Source organism: Myxocyprinus asiaticus, chromosome 39, assembly GCF_019703515.2.
Source record: "Myxocyprinus asiaticus isolate MX2 ecotype Aquarium Trade chromosome 39, UBuf_Myxa_2, whole genome shotgun sequence".
In the NCBI taxonomy this organism is placed as follows: Eukaryota; Metazoa; Chordata; class Actinopteri; order Cypriniformes; family Catostomidae; genus Myxocyprinus; species Myxocyprinus asiaticus.
Window position 1 is genome coordinate 38886851 of NC_059382.1, and position 25689 is coordinate 38912539.

The following is a 25689-nucleotide window of genomic DNA, read 5'->3' on the forward strand; positions in this document are numbered from 1 at the left end:
CAAGTTTCACACAGGTGAGAATAATATCACTCATTTAGTAAGTCACGTGATCATCTAGTTAACTATAGTGTTAAACATTCGCTATTGTTACTTGTTTTTGGACTACAAATAATACACTAAAAAAATTATAATTACAAATTAGGACTAAAATCCAAATCCTCATTCAATCCAGGATATTTCATAGCATTTAGTTTATATATCCAAAAAAGTCTCTCTTTGATTAATGGTCAATACCTTAAGAGTAGATGGATTACAGTTGTGCATTAATTTAAAATGTTTAGCCATAGGATAATCTTCATTACCCCTCCTAATGGCATATTTACAGGTATGTTCAGCCAGACGGTCTTGCAATCTTCTTTTTGTTCTACCAATATAGAAAACCTTACAATGTGGACATTCCAACCTGTAGATAAAATGAGTCGTTTTACAGTTAATGAAGTATTTGATAGAATAAATCTTATTGTTTTTCCATCTACAAAAGTTTTTCCTTGTACAACATTATCACAGTGATTGCACTGATGACATTTAAAACAACCCTTAGGTTTATCTCCTAACCAATGATTTTCACGAGTGGGTGGTAGGTAACTATGTACTAATCTGTCACCTAAAGTAGTGCTTTTCTTAAAACTTATCATTGGAAAAAATCATCACTCTGTATAATGCCTCAGTTTTTTCAGATAACCCGTTTGACTTTTTCAGCAATCGTGCTATATTGTGCAACACAATAAACTTTATTTGATGTTTCAGATTTCATTTTCCTTTTTAAGAAATATCTGTTCTTATTTTTCACGTGTTGTAGTTTTTTGGATAGTTTCGAACTAATACTGTCTGTTTAAAATGTGTTTTTCTAAGTCCTTAGATTTATCCTCAAAATCTTGCTCTTTGTCACAAATCCTACACAGTCTTTAAAATTGTCCAAAAGGTATGTTTTGTATCAATTTAGGAGGATGAAAACTCTTAGCATGAATAACTGTATTTCTATCAGTAGGTTTCCTAAATATTGATGTATGTAAAAAGCTATCTTTATCTTTACTGATTTCAAGGTCCATAAAATGTATCTTTTCCTTATTGTACTCCAGGGATAGTTTAACATTTGAGTTGGTACTAAGTTGCTCGTGAGGAAAATTATGAGACACTGTTTTCTGAGGTGCTGTGACATTTGGTTGCATAATTCCAATTTTATTTCTGATGATTTCTATTTTATCAGTAAAGAAATTTATGAAGTCATTACTATTGTGCTGCAACGGAATATCTGGTTCAGTCGATGCTTTATTCCTAACCAATTTAGCCACAGTACTGAATAAACACCTAGGATTGTTGTGTTTATTGCTAAACCAGTTTGCTAAAATATGCTGACCTGGCAGCTTTTAGTGCCTGTCTGTAGCTACAGACACTACCCTTCCATGCACCGCGAAATACCTCAAAATAATTTTGTATTCTTTCACTTGCGCTCCATTTTCTGAGCTGCTCTCTTGAGAGCATGAGTGTGATCATTGTACCATGGTGTGGGGCTTTTTTCTGTAATTTTCTTTAATCGAAGGGGGGCGACACTATCAAGAGTGCTAGAGAAGACTGTATTTATATTTTCTGTTATTACATCAAGTTCTTCTAGACATTTTGGCTTACTGAGTAAGTGAGACAATTCTGGAAGATTATTAGTGAAGCTATCTTTAGTGGTCAAAAGAATAGTTCTTCCTGAATGATAGTGTGGTGTAGATTGAGTGACATTAGTTTATCACAACAAACAAGAGACGAGGTAATGATCTGAGATGTCATCGCTCTGTGGTAGAATTTCTATAATATCAACATCAACTCCATATGATCTAGCATATGATTATGTCAATGAGTTGGTCCTGTCACATTTTGTCTGACTCCAAGAGAGTTTAAAATATCGATAAATGCTAATCCCAATGTGTCATTTTCATTATCTATGTGAATGTTGAAGTCACCAACAATGAAAGCTCTATCCACAGCAACTACTAGATCTGATAGGAAATCTGCAGATTCACCAAGGAAATCAGAGTACAGCCCGGGTGATCTATATACTGTAGCAACGGCAAAAGACAAGGTGTCACATTTAGCATTATTAGTTCAAAAGACTTAAACTTATATCCTGTCCTCTGAGTAACACCAAAAACTTCACTGTAAACTGTAGCAACACCTCCTCCTTGACTCTTCAGACGAGGCTCATGTTTATAACAATAACTTGGTGGAGTAGATTCATTTAAACTAATATATTAATCTGGTTTAAGCCATGTTTCAGTCAAGCAGAGCACATCCAAACAATGATCTGTAATAATTTCATTTACAATTGGTGCTTTGGTTGAAAGAGATCTAATGTTTAGTACCCCTACCTTTATATGATGTTTATCTTACATATATATATATATTTTTTTTTCTTCAAGTTTGACATTAATAAAAATAATTCTAAATGATTTAGTGAGGGGTTTGTGTTTGGTAGTTCGGGGAACAGACACAGTCTCTATATGATATCGAGGTGATACAGTCTCTATGTGTTGAAAAAATATGCGACCTGTGTGACGTCTCAAGGCAGCTAGCAGACGTTCGGATTAACCAGTTTGTCTGCTTCCTGACTTGGGCCCCAGTTAGTCTAATACTATCTCTATTAAGACTATGAGCCAAATGAATAGAGAAGAGAGCAGCACCTTCCCTGGAGGGATGGAGTCTGTCTCTCTTTAACAGGTCAGGTCTACCCAAAAAACTCTTCCAAACAGTATCTACTGGCTTTTCTTTCTCACTGACCTCCACTAGTGTTCAGATACGTGTCTCTAACTCATTAACCTCCTCCATCAGCCTGACTAATTCCTTACATTTGTCACATGTATATCCCTCACTGCTGACTTAACGCAGTTGTTTGTTGTTGTTGTTATGGTTGTTCTTGAGCGGCGAGAGTTTGAGATCGACGTGGATCAATGGGGTTCCTGATCAGCAGAGGTTTGAGATTGATGCAATAATCCATGTAAAACACAGCGGAGAAAATGAATGCACACAGTCAAGATGCGAGATGTAGACAAGTGAGAAAAAAAAGAGAAAATGGGTGCACACAGTAAAATAAATGTAGTTGAAACTGTAGAAAAGCGGAAAAACCCGAAGCATGTAGTAAAATGGCAAAGGATAAAACGATGAACGTATAAGAAGAATAAGTAATGCTAAGCAGACTAGCAAGCTACAAACACAGACTTGTGCGATGTGCCAGCAGCAACCGGAACAGGAAGTCAGCAGGAGCTGTTTTTGGATGTTTTGCTCATGGTTTTTCTTTCCTCTGCAGGTTTGAATAAAACCAGCTCTTTCTCTTGTGAGGCTCACAATCGTAAAGGTGTGGCATCGTCTGGCACAGGTGTTGTGACAGGTAAGTGTCACATCCTGAGGTGAGACTTGTGTGTGCAAGTAAAAAAAACAAAATGAAATAAACCAGATCAATATTCAAGTCAAGAGCGATATGGATTTGTCAGGAAATACTCATATAAGGTTAATAAATTCTACAAAATAAAACAAAATTGTACGTCTTGTGTTCCTTCCTTAAGAAAGTGTGTGGACACTAACATATTTTACCTATAAAGGAAGAGTTCACTCCAAAATGAAAACTCTGTTATTATTTACTCACTCATTCCAAAAACATTTTGACGTTCTTTCATCAGTAAAACACAAATAAGATATTTTGAAGAATTTTAAAGCTGCTTTCTTCCATACAGGGAACGTATACAGTGACTGTCAAGCTCCATAAAGCACCATAAAAATATAATAAAATGTATCCATACGAGTCTTGTACTATATTCAAAGTCTTTTGAAGTCATGAAATAAATATTTACTACATTTTTCAGTAGGGTGACAGTAGTTCAGCTATTTTCATAGTAGTATCACTTTTCCAGTAACAAGCTACAATTTCCAACGAGTAGCACTGTAGCCTCATGAAACACTAGATTTCTCACATTATATTGAGAATGCAGCATAGGGAGTAACTAAATACACTTAACTAAACAACTCTCTCTCTTGTAGTGCTGGGAAAACCGAATCATTTAAGTGAATCTGTTCTTTTGGACAATTCATGTTAACGAAATGGTTAAAATAAACAATTCACTTATATTTAGTGTTGGAAACTCAGATTCAATTTAGTAAGTCGGTTCATGTTTGAACAGTTCATGTAAATGAACTTGTTCACATTAATGATTCCCTTACCTACAAAAAAATATATTTTAGATTTATGCATTTTAATTTCATAACAAAATTCCATTCAATTTAATTGAGTAATCTTTAATACAGTTTTACAAAAAAAGTTTATTCATTTAATTTTGTAAAAGATTATACAATTATATTTTATGGAATTTTGCAGCCTGATCTTATGAATATTCATGAGTTTGCATGTCCACCTAGTCCCTGAAGTGGGATTGGTAAACAGATTGTTAATGATAAGCAAATTTATCGCTGTCCATAAAGGAAGGGCTCGAGCTCTAAAATGTGTAAAATTGCACTTGAGGACAGCAAATATCTCACAGTTGATGGTAAAGACTTTAAAGGGAATAGGGCAGGGGAATGATCACTTCTGAATGGAACACTCCCTAAATGAGCTGCAAAGAGAGGTAATCAGGATGACAAAAATCACCTGTGCAGGAGAACCAGATTGAAACATTTAAGTGCGTTGGAATAATGTTTGAATTAAATTGTTAATCTTTTGATTCCCTCACATTAAATTAAAGCTGTAATAGAGCTCAAGTGGCATGAAGCGGAGCAGTGCCCAGTCGTGGAGACAGCCTCATGCTGTATATGGACCGCTCTGGGCGGAAAAGTATGGGGCTATACAACAGCAAAGCAGTACTGTAGTAACCTTGTTTTTTTTTTTGTTTTTTTTTATTCTATTGATTTATTTATTTTGGCTGGAACCATGGGTTTGATACAATTAACCATGGTTTTACTACAGTAATATATTAGAATCCATATAGTAACCAGGTTACTATGTTTTTACTGCAAATACCATTATTAAACGATGGTTACTGTAGTAAAACAAGAGTATATGTCACCCTAGGGAATGTCAACCTAATTAGATATATAACCATCAGGTGATATTTTTGAATTCTATCAGAACTGATTGGAGAATTAAATATTATCATCCTGTTATATATATATATATATATATATTTTAAATAGCTTCAATGTAGTTAGCTACTTTTTATTAGTAGCTTGTTGTGTAGCTCGACTGTTTAACTTGATTAACTTGTTTAAGTTATGATTAGCTTGAGTTAGCTTGTAATAATATATGATTTCATTGTATGATAAAGACTAAAGAGAAAATTTCTTCTTTAAAAATTATTTTATTGTATTTAATGGAAGAAAAAAGTATTTGGAGCAGCATTAGTAGAGAGTGAGTCAATGATGACAGAATTTTTATTTTTGGGCAAACTTTGCAATAAATATATTCAATTTGTGGACAATTCACAGCAACTGAATAGTAAAATAAACTAATTTTTGTCTCTCCAGTCCTCCCTGCTGAGCCCCATGACATTAAAGCTGAAGACATCACAAATTCAAGTATCCATCTTTCTTGGCAGACAGGCTTTGGAGGAATCTATCCCATTAGCCACTGCACAGTTGAGGTACCTGGCAAAACATTCTTTCAATACAGAAAAGTATGAGTGCATACATTCATCTGTGTGTGTGAGAGAGTGTGTGTTTGTTTCAAACGGTTTAATCATTTGAAGATCCATCATTTAACTTTGTAACACCAGTGACACATTTGCTTTGTCCTGCAAATGTGAGTCAGAACACTTTTACCCGCTTACAAGTTCTGTTTAATCATTTGGTCGAGTATCACATTTCACACTTCGAGAGAGGCCCTTTATGCATCACTTTTGAGGCCCTGTTCCCCCCATGTTCTGGGGCCCTGGTAGGACACGAGCCTGTGTGTGTGTAGATGTGTGTGTGTATAAGTGTCACACACTCGCTAGTACACCACCCTAAAGAGCCTGTTTCTAATAAAAACAGCTCTCGTGCCTGAGCTCTCACCCCTCCTCTGGTTCCCCAAATTCTAGAGACCGGGAAAATACAGATCCAAACGGACCAGAAACACACCCGCCTGAAGGAACTGAAGGATTACAAAACAAAGAAGTGGGAACAAAGAGAGAACTAGACAAAATGAACAGAACTGAAACATAAGGAAGAGCACAAGAAACCAAGAAACAACTGAAAGAGTATGCAGAATTTAAGTAGGGGCTTACATTTTTCACCATTTTCCACCCATTAAAGGAATAGTTCATTCAAAAATTCAAATCCTGTCTTTATTTACTCATCCTTTATATATTTACTTACTGGTCTGAGGTCTTTAAGGAAAGACAGAGTTTAATAGGTTAATAAACTGACCCACCATAGCAGAATTCAGCTGTTGTGTGAGTCAGTGACCAGCAGCAGTCTTCAGTTAACTCTGTTTATTGACTTGACTCTGAATCACTGCGTGGTGACTCACATATAACCACTTACTTCAGAGAGAAGCCCTTCACTATAATCAGGAAGAACAGGTTCTTCATTGAGCTGTGAGTGTTATGACACATCCGCTCTTTCATACCAAAGAGCTGACCCATTCACCACTTCATTCATTCAGTTATCACTCCATCACACTGCATTACAATAAACAGTCACATTATAATGCAGGAACTGAGCATTGATATTGCAATGTTCATGGACTTGGACTGATTGTATTGATCTTTGGCAGTCACACGTTTAAACGTTTTGTTGATGTTTGAAGCCAATTCCTTTGATTTTAATTGTGATTTATTATGTAATTACATGAGGCAAAAACGCATTGATTTTGCTAAGTTTTTAGGCCTCTCATCCACACTCAAACAGTGTATTCCTCCACTGAATACAGAGAATTTCAAAAATGCTGTCTTGTACTACATATCGTCGCTGTCCAATGAAAAACATGTATCTCCACTTTTGGCAGTTTTGACTTTTTACCATATGACGGAATGCGCCAAATTACCTCTTCCTTCTGTTTGAATTGTGCATCAGGGTTGGACTGGCCATCGGGAGAACCGGGACTTTTCTCGAAGGGCTGGCCGCGAAACAGGGCCGAATGGGCCGCGATAAGTTGAAATAGACCGCCGCATTATGCAGAACGGGCCACAAAACAGCGCCGCGATATGCCGAAGGGGACAGAGATATGCAAAAAAGGACAACGACCGTGTATGTCCTGCCCTTATGTTTTGAAGAGCGTCAACTAACTCACTGTTCGCGTGTGAATGGGTGGCGTAAACATGGCAAACTCGATGCGTTTTCGCCTCATGTAATGACATATCAAATCACAATTAAAATCAAACGAATTGGCTTCAAACATCAACAAAAACTTCAAACACATGACTGACAAAGACATTACAATCAGTCCAAGACCACGAACATTGCAGTATCAATGATAAAATGTGACTGTTTATTGTAATGCAGTGTGATGGAGTGATAACTGAAAGAATTAAGTGATGAATGGGTCAGCTCTGTGGAATGAAAGAGCAAATAGTAACATGCATAAAAAGGGCGACATTCATCCAATACTTGCCAAATAGTCAGCATTTTAATTTACATGTTATAAATGCTTAATTAATACACATATTCATACTTACCTTAATTATAATCATAAAATTCCACCTATTAATGATTTATGTCACAATGCAGCAAAAACAGACTATTATCTTACACTGGCACATTAAGGTACATTTCCGTAAGTTACTAATGCTGAATAAGTGTTAAGCATTTATAACATGTAACAAAGTAAGGTACAATGGCTTACTATTTTGCAGCTATTACATGACAGTCTCACTTTTATGCATGTTGTTATAATCAGTATCAATGATTTAAAATGCATTTGTAAATGACTTATTAGTCATTAATAAACCCCTTTATTAACCCTTAACAAAGGGACAATTAATGTAAAGAGTTACCCATATTTTTATAGATCATACATTTCTTTGCCCCACCTCATCACCCTGATATATTTACACTCTTTATAGTGTTTTGTATCATTTTTGCTTTTTTAGCAAATTATTGCCCCAAATACTCACTACTTTAAATGAAAAAAATCTCATTGTCATTACTGTAATCCATTTATGAAAACATCCTGTCCAGACACAATGATTTCTTTAAGATAAACAAATTAAATGCTACTTTGATGTTTACATACTTTACAAGTGAAATAATATTCAGTTATTTGAGAATGGCGGGCAGTATGTTTCATTGTAATGCAAATAATGCAACATGATCACCTGGGAAGTCGACAGAATGTTCCAGAGTGCGTTGGAATACAAAGTTACAAAGTTACTGACAAGCGCCATCTCCCATCAGACATTTTTGCATTAGTTCAAATGTGTTTCCCTTTTCCAGAGTGTGTGACTGATAGTGTGTTGCATTAGCAGTTTCAGAAACGGGGTTCTCATCCAATGTTGAAACAAGCAAGTAATCGCGTGACGTGCGCAATTCAGAGGTCCTTTTTTTCCCCTTTAAGATTACATTTTTACTCATCTGACGGGTTTGGAGGGAAGAGTTAAGGAAACATGCATTCCTCCTTTACTGAATGACATCATTTACAGCTAGAAGCAACTCTCTTTTGGCGCCCCTCTGTGGACACAAATATGACATTTCTTGGCAGTTTTTGTGAGACTCACCCTTGTTGTACTTTCTTAGTTTAATTCTAGTTTTATTTCTGGCATACACCTGTCTGCAAGCACTTAAATGATTTTGCATTATTGTAATCATTTACAGTCATGCCAATGAAGCTTTGTTCAGACAGAGAGAGATCAGTCCCTCTTTCAAACTCCAGTCCCTCCTGTAGCTTTATACTCTCATTTCTAAACAGCCGAAAACAATTTGAAGCAGTATAACACCAGGTTGGTGGTTTGTGAAGTTTTCTGCTAGTGTTTGATGTTTTTGGCTGTTTGTTGTGCATCTTTGCTTCGACAGCATGTTCCTCCCGCTGCGTTCTGTGTGCGTGAGCTGCTTTCATGCATCCTGCTGCGCTGACAGCGTGTCTCCAGGTGGACATGAATGTTAATGACACAGTGTGTGTTTGTGTGTGTGCTGCATTACTGTGTTTTTGTTAATGCACACACATGTATTTTAGACATATCTAATCACTGATTTCATTTTATCATGACACTTGCACAGAACCCCTTGGAAAGGAGAAGTGGAAGAAATTGCTTCTTCTTTGTACTAAACAGAAAGTGAACAACACACATTTTCTCTCAAGTTATTTGTGGCCAGTGTGTCTGTGTTCAAGCACTAAAAACTACTTGTTGGCTCCATTTTTTTTTCTTCTGATGCTGCAGGATGTCAATTCAGTATACTAAACATGTAGAGTGAGATTTGCACTATTTTAATATTTGCTAATTCGTGATTTGCAAGTAAAGAATAGCTGGGTAAAAATATTGATTTTCAGATTGATCATGATCTTTATTTGAACTATCCTGATATTGATCTTTAAAATCCCAAGATTTTTTACTTTTTGTAATTTTTTTGTTAAATAAATAACAATTGAACTGTATATTTTGGGCCCTGTAGTTTAATTAATTTTCGCATCGTACCAAGTTAGAAGGTTCCCTGTATAATATACAGCATTAATTGAGAGATAAATTCTTTCATATGTGAGTAAAATAGATACTGTAACTGTTATATACACAAATTAATCAGAATCTAATCAAATTGTATTGAAATTGGAATTGAACTGAATTGAGAGCTTGTGAATTGGAATCAAACTGGCAAATCTGTATGGATATCCAACCCTAGTTTCCACTGCTTATTTTATCTGCGTGATTAAAAATACAGTAAACAAGTTGCATTGCATTAATATGAATTAATTCAGCACATTTCCACTGACACATTTTTACTAGAAAGAGTTTTTCTAAAGAATTCCATTCATTTAAATGTTTGCAGTTTTTTTTCTTTTTTTTCAATTCTATGCTTTCAAAAAGTTTTGCGGCTTTTGACACCATTTCTTTACTTGTAAAACACTTCTCACAAGTTTGCTAGTAGGTTTTGCAGTGGTTTGGCAATAAAAAAATATGCCAAAAGTGTAAATATGCAAAAATGTCAAGAAGAACACATAAAAATATACATTTAACTTACATAAATCATTAAAATACTGCAAATGTTAAAAAAACGTAATTTACAATTATATTGTACTCACTAAAACTAAAAACACCCAGCATACCAGTGCAAGTAGCAGAGAATTGGGCTATTTTCATGAAACCTGTCCAGAAAATGTCATGGGCCTCTTTTCCCAAATACGATTGATCTTAGCAGTTAAGAGCTTTTTCTACGAACGATTTTACAAACTTTCGTTATTTTTTATGTGCATTTCCCCAAACTGCACTTAACATGAATGTGTGAGGACGCGCTTTAAGTGCTACTTAAGAGAGACGCTGTCCGTAAATGTGAAGTGCTGAAATATGGCCGTATAGTGCTGCTCATCATTACAAAGTCATTATATTTGTGCATAACTTTAAAAACATTTGCAATTTACCTCACTGGAAATATAAAATATTAAAAATATTTTCTTTAATGTACAACTTAATTCACCACATAATTGCATTTTGTTTTGCAATTGTTTTATGCAGAACGATATATTTCTTTTACACAATCACTGCTTCGTTCATCAGATATGCATTTTAATATTTCATTTTCAAAATTTGCTCTGTGGGTCGAGATTAAAGCTTCCAGGATCAGTGAAGACAGCGGAGGCCCTGTGTATGGTCCTGATAATGACAAGCATTAATTGAATATAACGAGGTTCACCGTGTTATTGCAGAGTGCAAAATAAAGAGACATGTGGAAGCTGTGCTTTAGGGCCATTCACCAATCAAAGGGAGATCTGCTCTTTACTCCCAAAAGTGATAATGGTAACAGCAATGCTACACAATATGTGCGGTACTACACAACGCGTTGTGCAGGCGAGAGCACCTTTAGATGTCAGAGAGGAAGAGGAGAAGAGGATGAGGAGTCAATATACTGTACGGATGATTTTCATGCACAGCATCAAGTTATTGACATTTTTCTTTCTCTCTCCGATTGTAATTTTTACAGTTCTCTGCATCAATCATGCCACCACTTTGTTGTTACCAACTAGTCCACAAATAACTTTATTTGTTTACTTATTAATTTATCTGTTCATCCAATACTGACTAACCATTTTCTGCATTTATTATTGTTATTATTATTATTATTTGCCTACAGGGTTAAAATAATACATATGTTTACTGATATTAAATGAGCATAAAGTGTAGCTATAGGTATTTAAATTGTATTTGGTGTAATTTTGAGATTGTCCTGCATAAATCTGTGTCCTTATGATGCTCTTAGCGCTGTACGATTACTCCAGAGCACTCGTTAATCTACAAGCATTTTCAAGTACTACATAAGTTACGATGCTTTTGGAAACAGGCCGCAAAACTAAGATGAATCGTAAGATGGATTCTACGATCTGCTTAGGCTTACGATCCTTTTGGGAAATGAGGCCCTGGTCATATTTAACGCCAAATTAGTACCCAAAAAGAAGTATTAAATTATTTTATGCATAAAGAAAATGAAGCAGACATTTTTGCATTGTGACATTATTTTCAGGACACTTAAGTACATTTTAACCCCAATTCTCATTATCGTAATGCATCTGCACATTTTACTTTTAATATTCTCATTGTTTTCACTGACGATTTGCATTGCCATAACACATTTATATGTGTACTGTATTGCAGTAGATAGATGCTCTTATACAGTACCAAGGGAGTACTACTATGATGTATAAATACTTTCAAATGTAAATTATATATATATTTCACATTGCGGTAATGCAGTTTTCACAATGACCATCTTGATTTGCTTTGTGGTAATGAGAATTAAGAGGGTAAAATGCACAGAACTGTCATGAAAATGGCCCCTAATGGCCCTAAAATGATTCTTCATTTTCTATATGCAATATATAACTTCTTATTTGTCACTTTTGACTTTGGAGGTTCACAATATTTTATTTGACTTGTGAGAATCACCCTTTTATGCCAGTAGATGTAAATACAGAGGGCACAGTGGAATGCTTCCGACTAAACTCTACAGATAATCTAAGTATTATGTTAATATGATCATCTTTTAGGTTAAACCTTCTGGCAAAGACTTCATCGAAAATGCTGATCACATGATCTACAACCAGAATGTTAATGGATCTATCACCAGCCACCTGATGTCAGACCTGGAACCCTTCAGCCAATATGATTTTAGAGTGGCCTGCCAGAGCAGCCAGGGCATCTCTGATTGGACAGCATGGGTAACCATCAGCACCAATGAAGGGGGTAAGAACTTCTCCACTGACCAGAAGTCCAAAACTGTATTTAAGTAAAAACCATAGAAAGATTTGTCTTGAAGCCACAACTATTGTCTGTGATGTGAATAGAATAGAATAGAATAGAATAGAATAGAATCTTTATTGGCACAAGGTTGCTGATGTAGCTACTCAACTTACATAGGACAATGTGCGAATAGCAAAAATGAAATTTCTGCCATTATTTCTGAATACTACCTTGCCACTTTTTTTCCATATCATGAAAGTGAATCCAAAATGTCAAGCTCCAAAATGACAAACAGCACCATAAAAGTATCATAAAAATAGTCCACATGACTTCCAAGTCTTCTGGAGCCATACCATATAGCTTTGTGTGAGATACAGACCAAAATGTAAGTTGTTATTCTCTAAAAAATCTCTCCTTGGCATGTTCATAGGAGCTCAAGAGAGAAAAAAAAAATCTTCCTTTGAGTTGGATCTTTTAAAAAAGAATTGTTTAATTCAGTTTACTCGAATGGTCTGAATGATTTGTTCTTTGTAAGATAACAAAAACAAATGTCTCATGTCTACTCTATTCACTACTTCTGTAAGCCCCAAGTAGCCATAAACTTTATATCAGCTCTTTCCTTCCAAATAAACCAACAAGCTTGTGTGTAAATAATCCAATGTCTCAGATGTTCAGAACAAAATATGCAGTCCAGCAGAAAAAGCATGATTAACAAATCACCGGCAAAATATGTTTCCATTTACCGATGATGAAATTTTATACACCATCGTGAAGATTTCAGCTTTCCAGGGACACCTAGATTACGCTTTTTAGTCCACTCAGAGGCTGAGATATTCAATAACACAATGGGTAAGATGCGTGGAATCACAAAATAGAGTGAATTGCGAGGCATATGGCGGGTGCTCAGCTGCATTAGAGTGCCATCTGCATTTCAGATCTGTATATTGTGATGGAAGGTGATTGAGGAAAATGTATTCTTCCTTATACTTGCTGCCATCTAGTGGAACTTACTAAAGCCGCCTTTTCACTGTCTCTGACATTCACATACAACTGTCGTATTTCTCCCCCTAGTGGCAGTCATGATGAACTGTCATTTTGGTCACATTGGATTTTACCAGAAGTTTGCTTCCAAATCTCAGAATGACAATACTGTTAGCGTCTATGTTGTGCAGATGGATGAATTAAATAAAATTCATGATTAATATTCACTCAGTTTGTATTCATAATAGTAGCCTATTATTTAATATTAATACTGTTTTTATAGTTATTATTATGATAATTAACAGCAAAAACAACCATAATTCGGAAAACGGAAGCAGAAATTCATAGATGTGATTTTAAATATGTAGGTTTTGCGTGTGCAGAAATATATGACACATGAACACATTTAATCACACATTTACTGCAATTACAAAAGCTTTTTGCAATATACAGTATTTACAACGTAAACAATCATTTCTGACTTCTACAATAATATTTGTCCAAAACAAAGTAGTAGGCATTTAGAATAAAGTTTAGAACAAAATCTGTTGATATTTCTCACTTTATGCTGATAGTTTTGCACAAATACATTACTTCGGTCTAGCCGCACAAGCTGAAATATTTAAATACAGCTGAAGCTCAAATTGGGTCCAAAAATGTCGCATTCAAAAATAAATGACTTTCGGTTTTGTCGGATTCAGTGAAAAGGCAGCTTAACACTTTTTTGCAAGGACATACGGAGCCTGAATCACAGTCTTTCAAAGACAGGATAAAAAAAAATCATAAGATTAAACATTTTATTCTGGGAAGTTTCAAATTCTTCTTGCACTCTCATCTATTTCTCCATTTCTTTCTCTCCTACTCTCTTTATCCGGAGTTCCAAGCTGTTTATATACAAGAGACATTTCATAATGCCAGTTAATGGAAAGTACCAAACACCCACATGCCCACCTCTCTCTCCCTCTCTCCTCTCTCTCTCTCTCTCTCTCTCTCCAAACACTTCTTCATCGATGAGCTGGCATGGAAAAACTTACTACAACTCAAGTACAGTTCTGCCTTACAGACGCTCTGTGCTGATGTGTTGTGGAGAGGGAACACAGCCAGACCAAGACCTTTTACAGAACTTACACACACCAGAACCTAAAGAAGAATTTACCTTTCTCTACTCGCACATAAATCACACAGAGAACAATAATGTTCATCAACAGGACTTCACATCATGCCTGTCTCTTTCTGGCCTTTCTATCCTGGTACTTTCCATTTCAAACAGTGTTGAGTGTTTAGCAGTGACACACACACCCACCTAACTAACTAAATTTAGTTGTTAAAACTGTGCCCAAAAAAAAAGGAAGTCGTACGGATACGGAACAAATAGATTCTGTGTTGATACGAAGTACCGGAATCACATGAGAGACACTGCAATTTGTTTTTTTATGCTTGCAACTTGATTTACACCTTTACAAAATGTACTGTGCACATGCAAATATGTTTGGCATTAATTTAACTTCATAGAGATCATTTTTGAAAATCTAGAGGAGACACGTGAGATCTACTGGTCCAGGGCTGCATGAATTTACAATATTATCAGGTCAATTAATACCATATAACGAATTTCGAGTTACATCACAAATGAATTTATCAGGATAAGTATTTCGTCAGGGTTGCAGTATCCCTTAAGAATTTTTGTATTTATTTTTTTTTACATGTAAATTGTTAATTTCCATTCAATGGCCATTAACGCTGGATAATAGATTTTATATATCATTGTTTTCTGGCTTTTAATGTACTTGAAAATATTTTTCATTTAATTTTGACACATTTATATTAGGTTTATTGCATCACATATCGCATGGTTCCTCCATATCGTGCAGCCCTAGGTGTTTTTTTTTTCAGGAGAAGTATCTGAGAAGCTGACGTCTCCATTTTATGTCATTGCTGTCTTGGAGAAACAATTAAGATATTAAAGACATCTCATTTGGAATTTCTCTTTCCGATAGGTTCTGCCTAACTGGCTGTATTTATCTTTCCTCTCAAAATCCAAATCTCCCTTTTCAGCCTAAAATGAATAGCAAATAATAATATTTTCCCTCTCAGCTGTGTCATTGTGTGGGAAGGACAGATTGTGAGGAGAGAGAGAGAGAGATGAGAAGTGAAAGACAGCAAAAATAGAAAACAAGAGAACTAGAGAGAAAGACATGGTGTCATATTTTCCAGGAGTGTGTTTTGGCCTTATTTGTGTGTGTGTGTGTAGGTGTGTGGGTGTGGTGTGTTTGGTTGGTGTGTCACTAGTGTGTATTAAGTGTATTTATTATGTGTTGCCTGCCTGCCTCTAAATTTTTCTAACACTCCTTCACTCTTCAATACATTTTCATTCTGCAGTCCCTCACTCTATTCTGCCTTTCTTACATCTGGAGCAGTATAGATATATGTCAACTGGTAAAGATGTGTCAACTGCACTTCTGTTTATACAGCAGTTGATATATTTGCACGGCTCTTATTGGGGTGGAGTGGGACATGTCTCAAAAGTCAAGGAAGAATTATTAAGGGGCGTTGTTAGGCATGTGAATCGACTACTTCAATCCAATCAGAATTAAGAATCAGAACTTGGGGGGCCTGGGTAGCTCAGCGAGTATTGACGCTGACTTCCACCCCTGGAGTCACGAGTTCAAATCCAGGGTGTGCTGAGTAACTCCAGCCAGGTCTCCTAAGCAACCAAATTGGCCCAGTTGCTAGGAAGGGTAGAGTCACATAGGGTAACCTCCTCGTGGTCGCGATTAGTGGTTCTCGCTCTCAATGGGGCGCGTGGTAAGTTGTGCGTGGATCGCGGAGAGTAGCATGAGCCTTCACATGCTGTGAGTCACTGCAGTGTCATGCACAATGAGCTACATGATGAGATGCGCGGATTGATGGTCTCAGAAGTGGAGGCAACTGAGACTTGTCCTCTGCCACCCGGATTGAGGTGAGTAACCGCGCCACCACGAGGACCTGGGAACTGGCCATTCCAAATTGAGGAGAAAGGGGGATAAAAAAAAGAAGAATTAGAACTTGTAATGCTGTTTTCACACTGATTCCAGACTTGAAATGTGTGGTGAATAATCTCATGGTTTGCATCCATAAACTTTCAAATCAACAAAGAAAACAATGGAATGAATTGATTGGGACACTTTTCATTGTTTGTTGAATGTCTCTGCTGGAACAAACGTTAAGATTCTCTAACTTGGAGCCAATGAAAGTTTAAATTCTTAGGTAAAAAAAACAAACATATTCAATTTCACCAAATATTTATTTACTTTTGTTATTAATAATTAAAGTTACTTTGTGCATTTGTGCCAACCAGCCCCATATCAGCATTGGTTGGCAAAGGTTGTGGGATAGGTTGGCACAGTCTTAAAACACCATAGTTTCAAGAGAAGCAATGATCAGAAAAAACATACATTTGGACTGGGTCAAAATATCGATTTTCTAATGCATTGAACAATCTTGATATCAATTCTTATATCCCAAGATCGATCTTTTACTCTATGCGTAACCCTCTATACTACAATGAGAGGAAATAACTTGCATTTGCAACCAAATTTTATGCTATGCAACTAAAACAATATCTGTGATTCGCCACTGGCTGGTAAATGTTCAGATTTCACTCACCAGTGATTATGTAGTATAGTGTGGAAGAAGTTCAGCACTGAGATCCTTTTACTGAGTGTTGAGACTTTATACGAAATTGAAGAGCGATTGGGTATATCATCATTTTAAACAAAATCTGGCCAAAAAGAAGGTGTTTTTGAATTTTGTTTCAGTGGTTCATAACAGATCACCAAGGCGAACTGTCAGGAAAACTGTCACGTTATGTCTCCCTCCTGTTTCCATGGACTCTTATTTTGAAGTTTCCCCCTGGACACCATTTCCCATAGTGCACTACCCTCATCACTTCCATCTGTTCCTGATTATCCTCACCTGTCTTCCATTCCCTCATTTAGTCCCTTTGTGTATAAATACCTTCCAGTTTTGTTCATTGTATGTCAGTTCTCGTCCATGTAAGACTTGTAATAGTTTGTTTATTTAGTTTATGGCACTCCACGTTGTTCTATATCTCCTTCATCATCTTAATTAAAGCCTGCAAATAGATCTTCACTACCACAACTTGTGACAAAAACTTCTTACCGGCTGCTAAACACCTTACTGCCACTAGTCCACGCCATCAGTAGGTGTAATACCGTAACCCTAATCAGCCAACATGAACACACCAATGTGTAGAGTTATTAGTGAGCTGGTGCAAATGGAATCAAATCGATTCTGGAAATCTGTATCAATACCCAGCCCTAACAAAAATAGTTTATTTTAAACCAGGATAAAAAACGTAACACATATTTGTCTTGTATAATTACTTTGAGTAATTATTATTATAATTATGATTAATAATAATGGTTTGGAATTAATATGAACAATTTTAATATGAACAATTTTAATTCCATAAACTTGTATAAATGTAACACTTTTAATAACATAAATGATAGGAATTAATTGTATCATTGGCTTGGCTTGAACCATGCATAATATTAATAATAATACATTATTTTTCTGTCATGTACGTCTCCTGAGTTATGACAGAGCAATACATTTTCTCAGGGTCTCTCTCTCCATGAACTAATCCTACAAATTCTGTTCAAGAATGCATTTCCTGCATTCCCAAACATGTTACACTCGTTCTTTCTCTCCCTGCCCCCTTTCATGCAGCGCCCCCGTCTCCTCTGCCCCAACCCACATGACCTTTGATTTGTCCATGCCAAAAAAAAAAAAAAAAGAAAGGATGAAATACAGACATGCTCACACTGTGGGAAAAGTGAATGAGGCAGAGAATGACAAAGATGTGTGATGGATAGAACAGGAAAAAAAGAGAGAAGGGGGGTTGTGAAAACAGAACAAAAAAACATGCTTTTTGCTAGTTTCCCAGAGTCCCACATTGCCCAAGGGATGAGAGAAAATACCAAAGCTGCTGCTGGTATCCCAATGAAATTGGTTTGGCACTTTCTCTTTGAATGGATTAACTCAAACCTGTTTGAACAACTTACATAATCATAATCACACTTATACTTTGACTCTCCGCATATTCCAACAGACTGTTTAGAACACCACTATCCTGTACAGCCCATGTCCAGCAGTACACATGGCAAAAAATAATTTTTGAGGAAAACATCTGGGGTTTATGCTTAAAATTATTTGCCAGTGGGGTAAGAAAAAATTACTTGTTTTACCTTTGAACCAAGTTTATTTTTCTCACCCCTTAGCAGTTAGTTTATTATTATTATTATTATTATTATTATTATTATTATTATTATTATTATTATAAGAAAATACGTTGCTAAATTTAGTTCGATCTCTCTAAAAAAACAAGGTTATTTAAATGATTAAAACAAAATATCTAGATTTTTTTTTCAGTGCAGTGACAAAAACAAGCAAAACTTACTTTAACATAGCAAACATAGCCTAAAAAAAATCCAAATCTTCCAGTGGAATAGGTGAAAGTGACTCCAGAATTCTTTGAACTAGCAAAATATGTAGTCACTAAACTATTAATGGATCTTCAGACTAGACAGAAATGCTTAACGCTTGACAAGTTTAACTTTTTAGAAGCACGGAAAATGAAGTAAGGGATAAAGTTCAGTCAGCCAGTTGTTATCGCACAATAAACCCTGACAGGGTGATCAGGACACCGACGTGAAGCGGAGGACTCTTATATCACCCTGAAGGGGTTTATTTTGCAAAACAACTGGCTGACTATACATTATCCCACTTATTTCACAGCTACTAACCAAATAAATAAATACATGGACATTAAATACTGATTTATGTTGAAATTATGTAATTTGAGAAGAAAGAAATGGCTGAACAGCTGAAATCAACCTCCGGTTTGTGTTGGAGTTCTGTTGGTGTTGACTTTGTCCAGATGTGCGGTTGTTACAGAGCAATATCAGACCACTGGATGGCGCCATTGGCCAATCAGAATCGAGTATTCCAGAGAGCCATGTAATAAACTTCATATTTTTTTGATATATCTAAGAAGATATTCAAAATACATTCTCAGAAAGCAAGTCTTAATACATGGATTATATACAGTAGTGGTAACACTTTACATTAATGTTCCCTTTGTTAAGAGTTCATAAAGGGGCTTATTAATGACTAATAAGTAATTTACAAATACATTATAAAGAATTAATATGCAGTTATAACATGCAAAAAAGGGGCGATTTTCATGCAATACCTGCCAAATATTGAGCCATTTTACCTCACATGTTATAAATGCTTAGTAACACTATGAAAATGTACCTTAATGTAAAGTAGACAAATGTAAAGCATTTATTAAGGAGTTACCAACATTAGAAACCGGTATACATAAAGTTCAGTATGGTTTAATGGTCATTTTGCTTTATTATATGATATATGCTGTGAATGAGCAAGAAGAGCTAGAAAGAGTTTTTGCAGAGGACTTTAGGTAACTAGGACTAGACAAAACCATTCTTTTGACATCAACGTGACGAGAGAAAATGACAACACAAGCAAGTCCAGACATTACAGTTATTAATACATTAGCGAAATGACATAATGCCTCCCTGAATCTCACTCTAATAGTCTATTTTTGCTGCATTGTGACATAAATTATTAAAACATTTTATGAAGTTGATAGTTGCAATTATAACATGTAAGTTAAGATGCTCGCTGTTTGGCAAGTATTGGATGAAAGTTGCCCTTTTTATGCATGTTGCTATAACTGCATATAAATGATTAATAATGCTTTTGTAAATGACTTATTAGTCACTAATGAACCCCTTTATAAACCCTTAACAAAGAGAAACTGTGAAGTGTACCATAATAATATATGAAAATTGTGCTTCTCAAGTAGATTTATCTCAAGGGTATTAATGATGTTTATATATTTTTACTGAAAAACAAGACAAAGATAAGTATTAAGAATAGGATTGTTTGTATGACACATCAGCGTAGAGTCAAAGCAAACCTTTGTAACAGTGCAGTTTACACTTTCTTGCGACCGCAAACAGCAAACAGCACAATTAGTGACTAATTGCTTTAACACTGAGGTTCAGGTCTTGTAAAGCAGCACGTGTTTAAAGAACTGCTCGATTCATTTTACAGTTAAACAGTTAGAAATGCTGACTGAGGTTTATAGTTGTTTTACAGTCGAGAAGCATGACTCCTCCTTGCCGGGTCAACATGCAACAGAACGGTAGTTTATAGAGCGTTACGAAAACCCTCCACTGTGTGTTTTTGACTAATATGTGCCAGCTGTACATGTGTGTAGGACTTTGAAGGAACTCTGAGGCTGTTTTTCCGTAATGTCTCATGCATTTCCGTGCTGTCTACATTTCAGACAAACACAATAAACACACACATGGATATTATGGAGTTCTGAATATTTTCTCACACACATCTCTAGTCGAAATCAATGCTAGTGGAATTTGTATTATAATGTGAAACCAATTGTAAAAGGATTGTATTGGGAATTATTTTTACAAAATTGCAAAATAAAAAAACAGAACTAAAAATCTTTTAGAACACGTAGTTCCCAATAGGACTTTTATGATTCTCAGTGGGATAAATTCCATCAAAAGAAATTTAAAGAAAATCTTTCAGTATTTTAATACCCATGTGTGTTCCTTTCACTGTCTAGTATGGCAAAGCATAATGCCAATGCAATACAAGTATAATTCTGATAAAGATTACACAATATCCTAAAGAGTTCAACAGCAGGGTTCTGGAAGTACATATCCCTTTAGTTTTCTTCATAGAGAAATTGATTAGCAAATTTTTTTAACATATAAAACTTTCAAAACAGACCTAGCGAATGGTCTGGGGTTGTAAAGCATTGATATATGCTTCTGCAGAAACCACAGTTTGGTGTAATTTGAACTTCATTTAAAAAAAAATGGTGTTTTTTAGCCAAATTCCAGCTGAAGAACTACACTACCCATAATCCTGAAGTGAGATCCACCAATCTGGGAAGTCACTACTACCATGAAACAGAAAGCATTTCAAATGGCCAAATCAAATTCTCCTCAAACTCTCAAATTACTTAGATATTTGTATAAATCTGAATATTTTAAAGTAACTTTAAACATATTGATTTTGTGCTTAAAATAATGACTCAGTAGTTTTATATTATATTGTTATTCAATTTGCTTTAAAGGAAAAACTCACCCAACAATGAAAATTCTTTCATCATTTACTCACTCTCATGCCATCCCAGATGTGTATGACTTTCTTTCTTCAGCAGAACACAAATGAAGATTTTTAGAAGAATATTTCAGCTCTGTAGGTCCATACAATGCAAGTGAATGGGTGCCAACATTTTTAAGCTCCAAAATCCACATAAGGGCAAAATAAAAGTAATCCATTAGACTCCAGTGGTAAAATCAATGTCTCCAGAAGAGATATGATACTATAGGTGTGGGTGAGAAACAGATCAATATTTAAGACATTTTTTACTATAAATGACCCTCCCTGCTCAGTCAATTTCCACTTTAACTTTCACTTTCTCCTTCTTCTGTTTTTGGTGATTCACATTCTTCATGCATATCACCCCCTACTGGGCAGGGAGGAGAATTTATGACAAAAAAAAAAAAAAAATGATTTTGATCTGATTCTCACCCACACCTATCATATCGTGTCTGAACACATGGATTTAACCACTGGAGTCTTATGGATTACTTTTATGCACCCTTTATGTGGATTTTGGAGCTGCAAAAATTTGGGACCCATTCACTTGCATTGTATGGACCTACAGAGCTGAAATATTCTTCTAAAAATCTTAATTTGTGTTGCTGAAGAAAGAAAGTTATACACATCTGGGATGGAATGAGAGTGAGTAAATGATGAGAAAATTTTCATTTTTGAGTGAACTATCCCTTTAAGTTGTAATGCTTTATGCGGTGAGTAGTTCATTCACTTTTTTTATTTTATTTTTAAGGCAATTTCAGTTAATGTAGTAGGATAGTATTTGACTCTAAGTGACTCTTATTTGATCCCATTAGGATCTTCTTGGATTAGTTCCAAATAATGTTATAAATTCCAATAGGAATCTCGTACACATTTCATTAGGATTTTTACACGAACATCCAAATGTAAAATGCAAACAGGCTTTGCTTTCTTTTGTGGCATTGTTCTCCCGTTTTTTTTTTCTGGTTTTCTTATTTTCTGCTCATGTGAGGTGCTGTTCTGTGTCTTCTTGTTGTTCTGATCTCTTGTTGGAACATTACTGAGCAAGGGAAAGAGTACTAAGAAACAAAGTGAGGTGGCAGAGGAAGGCTGGAAGTTTTTGGCGAAACTGTATATTCACAGCCATGAGCTAGAGCCACATGTGGAAACAATCAGACATGAAACACCTCCTGATAAGATCATCCACTGTGCCATGTTCCTTAGTGTCTCAAACACAAGGACGAGGAGATGTGTGTATTTTCATGATGAAATAAGACACAATAAGACTTAATAATCACATTTGCGATGGGAAATTGAAGAAAATTCTTTTCTGGGATGTTGGCAAACACTCACACCCATTATGCAGCTATTTCCAGACCGTTACTCCAGCAGTTGCCAGTGTGTGTTGTTATTTCTGCTGCTCTGAACTGGAAACAGAGACAGCAGGAGAGAAACGAGTTTAAGACAATGAAAGAAAGAAACTAAAAAAAGAAAAAGAGGTAGAGGCACTGTGCAGCATATCTGACATAGGGTAAAAGTTCAGAATAGCATACTACCATACACTTTATGTTTCTGTATTATGTGTATTGTGTATAGTATGCACATTTTCTGCATGCATGGAATACCCAGACTACATTTGCCCATTTGTACATCCATAAGGGCACACTGCACTTGTTTCTGTATTCCACAACAATGAAATGTGTTCAACTAGTGTGACCAAGTAATATTAACTACAAATTGTAACTGCTTTTTCATGACTCATTATTTGATGGGACTGTAAAATGATATGACATTTTTACACAAAAATGGATATGACATGAAGTGTTGTGGAGTAATTAACTAAAGGTAGCATAGCGACTGGGGCCTGGGTAGCTCAGCGAGTATTGACGCTGACTACTACCCCTGGAGTCGCCAGTTCAAATCCAGGGTGTGCTGAGTGACTCCAGCTATGTTTCCTAAGCAACCAAATTGGCCCGGTTGCTAAGGAGGGTAGAGTCACATGGGGTAACCTCCTCATGGTCACTATTAGTGGTTCTCGCTCTCAATGGGGCGCGTGGTAAATTGTGCGTGGATCGCGGAGAGTAGCATGAGCCTTCACATGCTGTGAGTCTCCGCGGTGTCATGCACAACGAGCTACGTGATAAGATGCGTGGCTTGACGGTCTCAGAAGCGGAGGCAACTGGGACCGCACCACCACGAGGACCTATTAAGTAGTGGGAATTGGGCATTCCAAATTAGGAGAAAAGGGGATAAAAAAAAAAAAAAGTAGCATAGCGACTAACTTTCTACTTAACTTGTGCAGCCTTAAATATAGTGTTGTTTATCACTAAAGAAAATAGGGTGTTTTATAGTTTTATTAGTTTCTTTTCAGTGTAAGTTGATGTTCAATTTAACATCACCCTAATTAAAAATGTCAGGTGATATTACATTTTGGAATTAGTTCTTCTACTAAATAGCTTTAATGTAGATGTAAATGTAACTAACTACTTTTTTTTAAAAGAGTAGCTTTACTGTAGTTTAACTACTTCAGGTTATGAGAAGCTTGTAGCTTAAAAAGCTACAGTTTTGAATAGGTAACATGACTATGAGGTCATGTGACTAATTATGTAGCATGCCATTGTTTAAAATGTTTAGCATATAATAATTTTTCACATGCTATTTTTGACAAAGAGTAAACAATATACAGTAATTGGAACCATAGGAAGAGAGTCGCGTTTCACGTTGCATTTCATTTTAAATAAGTAATTATAATTCACTCTATTAAGTTATTGATGCTTGCCATTCATTGTATTTATTGATGGCAACATATGATTTTTTATTTAAATATTTCACCATATATTTACGTAATTTTTTCGGCTATTTTACAAAGCATAATTCATGTCAGTTTGCATTTTACATAAATAATGCCCAAATTTTATGTATTTACAGGTATTTCATTTTGTCCATTGTGTACCTCCATAACTCTGACCCTTCTCTGGCCTCTCTCTCTGTATCTGTTTTGTCTCTGTCTCTCTTCAGTAAAGACACATTCCTCTCATTCTTTGACACTTCATTCTCACAGCTGGAACACATGAACACTCACAGTACATGAATACAGTCAGAACAGCTCTGCGTGTCCTTTGAGAAACAGTCGTTCCCAAACCTGCCTTTTCTATTACTCAGTATTCTACACTGCTGTCAAAAAACTGCAATATGGCCATGCAAATTTATTTTTTGCATTATTTTGATAAAATAGGTGGCTTGTTGTTATTTAATCTTGTACAGAAGTTTTTGTAGAACATTTTTTTTTTTTTCTGAATATAAAGTACGAAAAAGCACAAAGACATACAATCCCTTTGAAACAAATCAAGACATCTGGTTCTGGGGAGGAGGAGGGTTTCAGAGAAAAATTCTCGTAGTACGCTGCAGTGAAACCAGGCTTACCTGCAACCGACTGAGCTATTTAAATATTAGACAAAGAGAGAGTAAGCAAGTTGATTGGCTAACAGATTACATGAAAGCTTGTTGCACCATGTAGAGTTTCATGATTAAACTTAAAATCATTTATGCCACAAAAATGTAAAGAATAAACCTTTGGCTTACTAGATAAACTTCTGATGATAATTATTCCACTGAGATTAAAGTTATTAACAGTAACTGAGCTTGTTTAAGTTTGTATCTGTTGTATATCTTTATATCCTTAATATCTCCTTATTATCAGTGAGTAATTAAGTCAGTGAGAATCATATTGTCATTAAATTACGAATTAAATGTATTATAGTGTAAATTCTAAAAATGTTTGTGGTTTAGTGCAAATTAAGCTCAAATGACAGCATTTGTACCACAAAAAATTATGTTCTCTCATCCTGCATTTATTTAAATAAATGTACAGCATTTACAATGGTAGTGAATGGGGCCAGTCCATAAACAATAAAATACTCACTGTTTCAAAGTATTACCACAAAACGCAAACTTTACATGTGTTCACACATTTTAGTGTGATAAAATCACTTAAGAACCTTATCTGTGTAAAGTTATATCTAATAATACAACTTTGTTGTAATGACGGCATAACGCTTGTAAACACTGATTCCTGGTAACTGCCATAACGCTGGTAAATCACCAGCACACTAAAATCATGTTAGTATATATGATGGTTATGTCTTGTGGCTATACGTTTGAAATACTGAGTATT

General features: G+C 35.6%; 1 protein-coding gene across 1 annotated transcript in view; it reads left to right on the forward strand.

The window, feature by feature from the left end:
• LOC127429793 (tyrosine-protein kinase receptor UFO-like) overlaps positions 1–25689 on the forward strand; it is a 76320-nt gene that overhangs the window by 28828 nt on the left and 21803 nt on the right. Inside the window, exons 6-8 of the mRNA XM_051679004.1 lie at positions 3290–3370; positions 5494–5609; positions 12134–12329. Of these exons, the coding sequence (XP_051534964.1) occupies positions 3290–3370; positions 5494–5609; positions 12134–12329 (393 nt within the window). The remainder of the gene's footprint in view (positions 1–3289; positions 3371–5493; positions 5610–12133; positions 12330–25689) is intronic.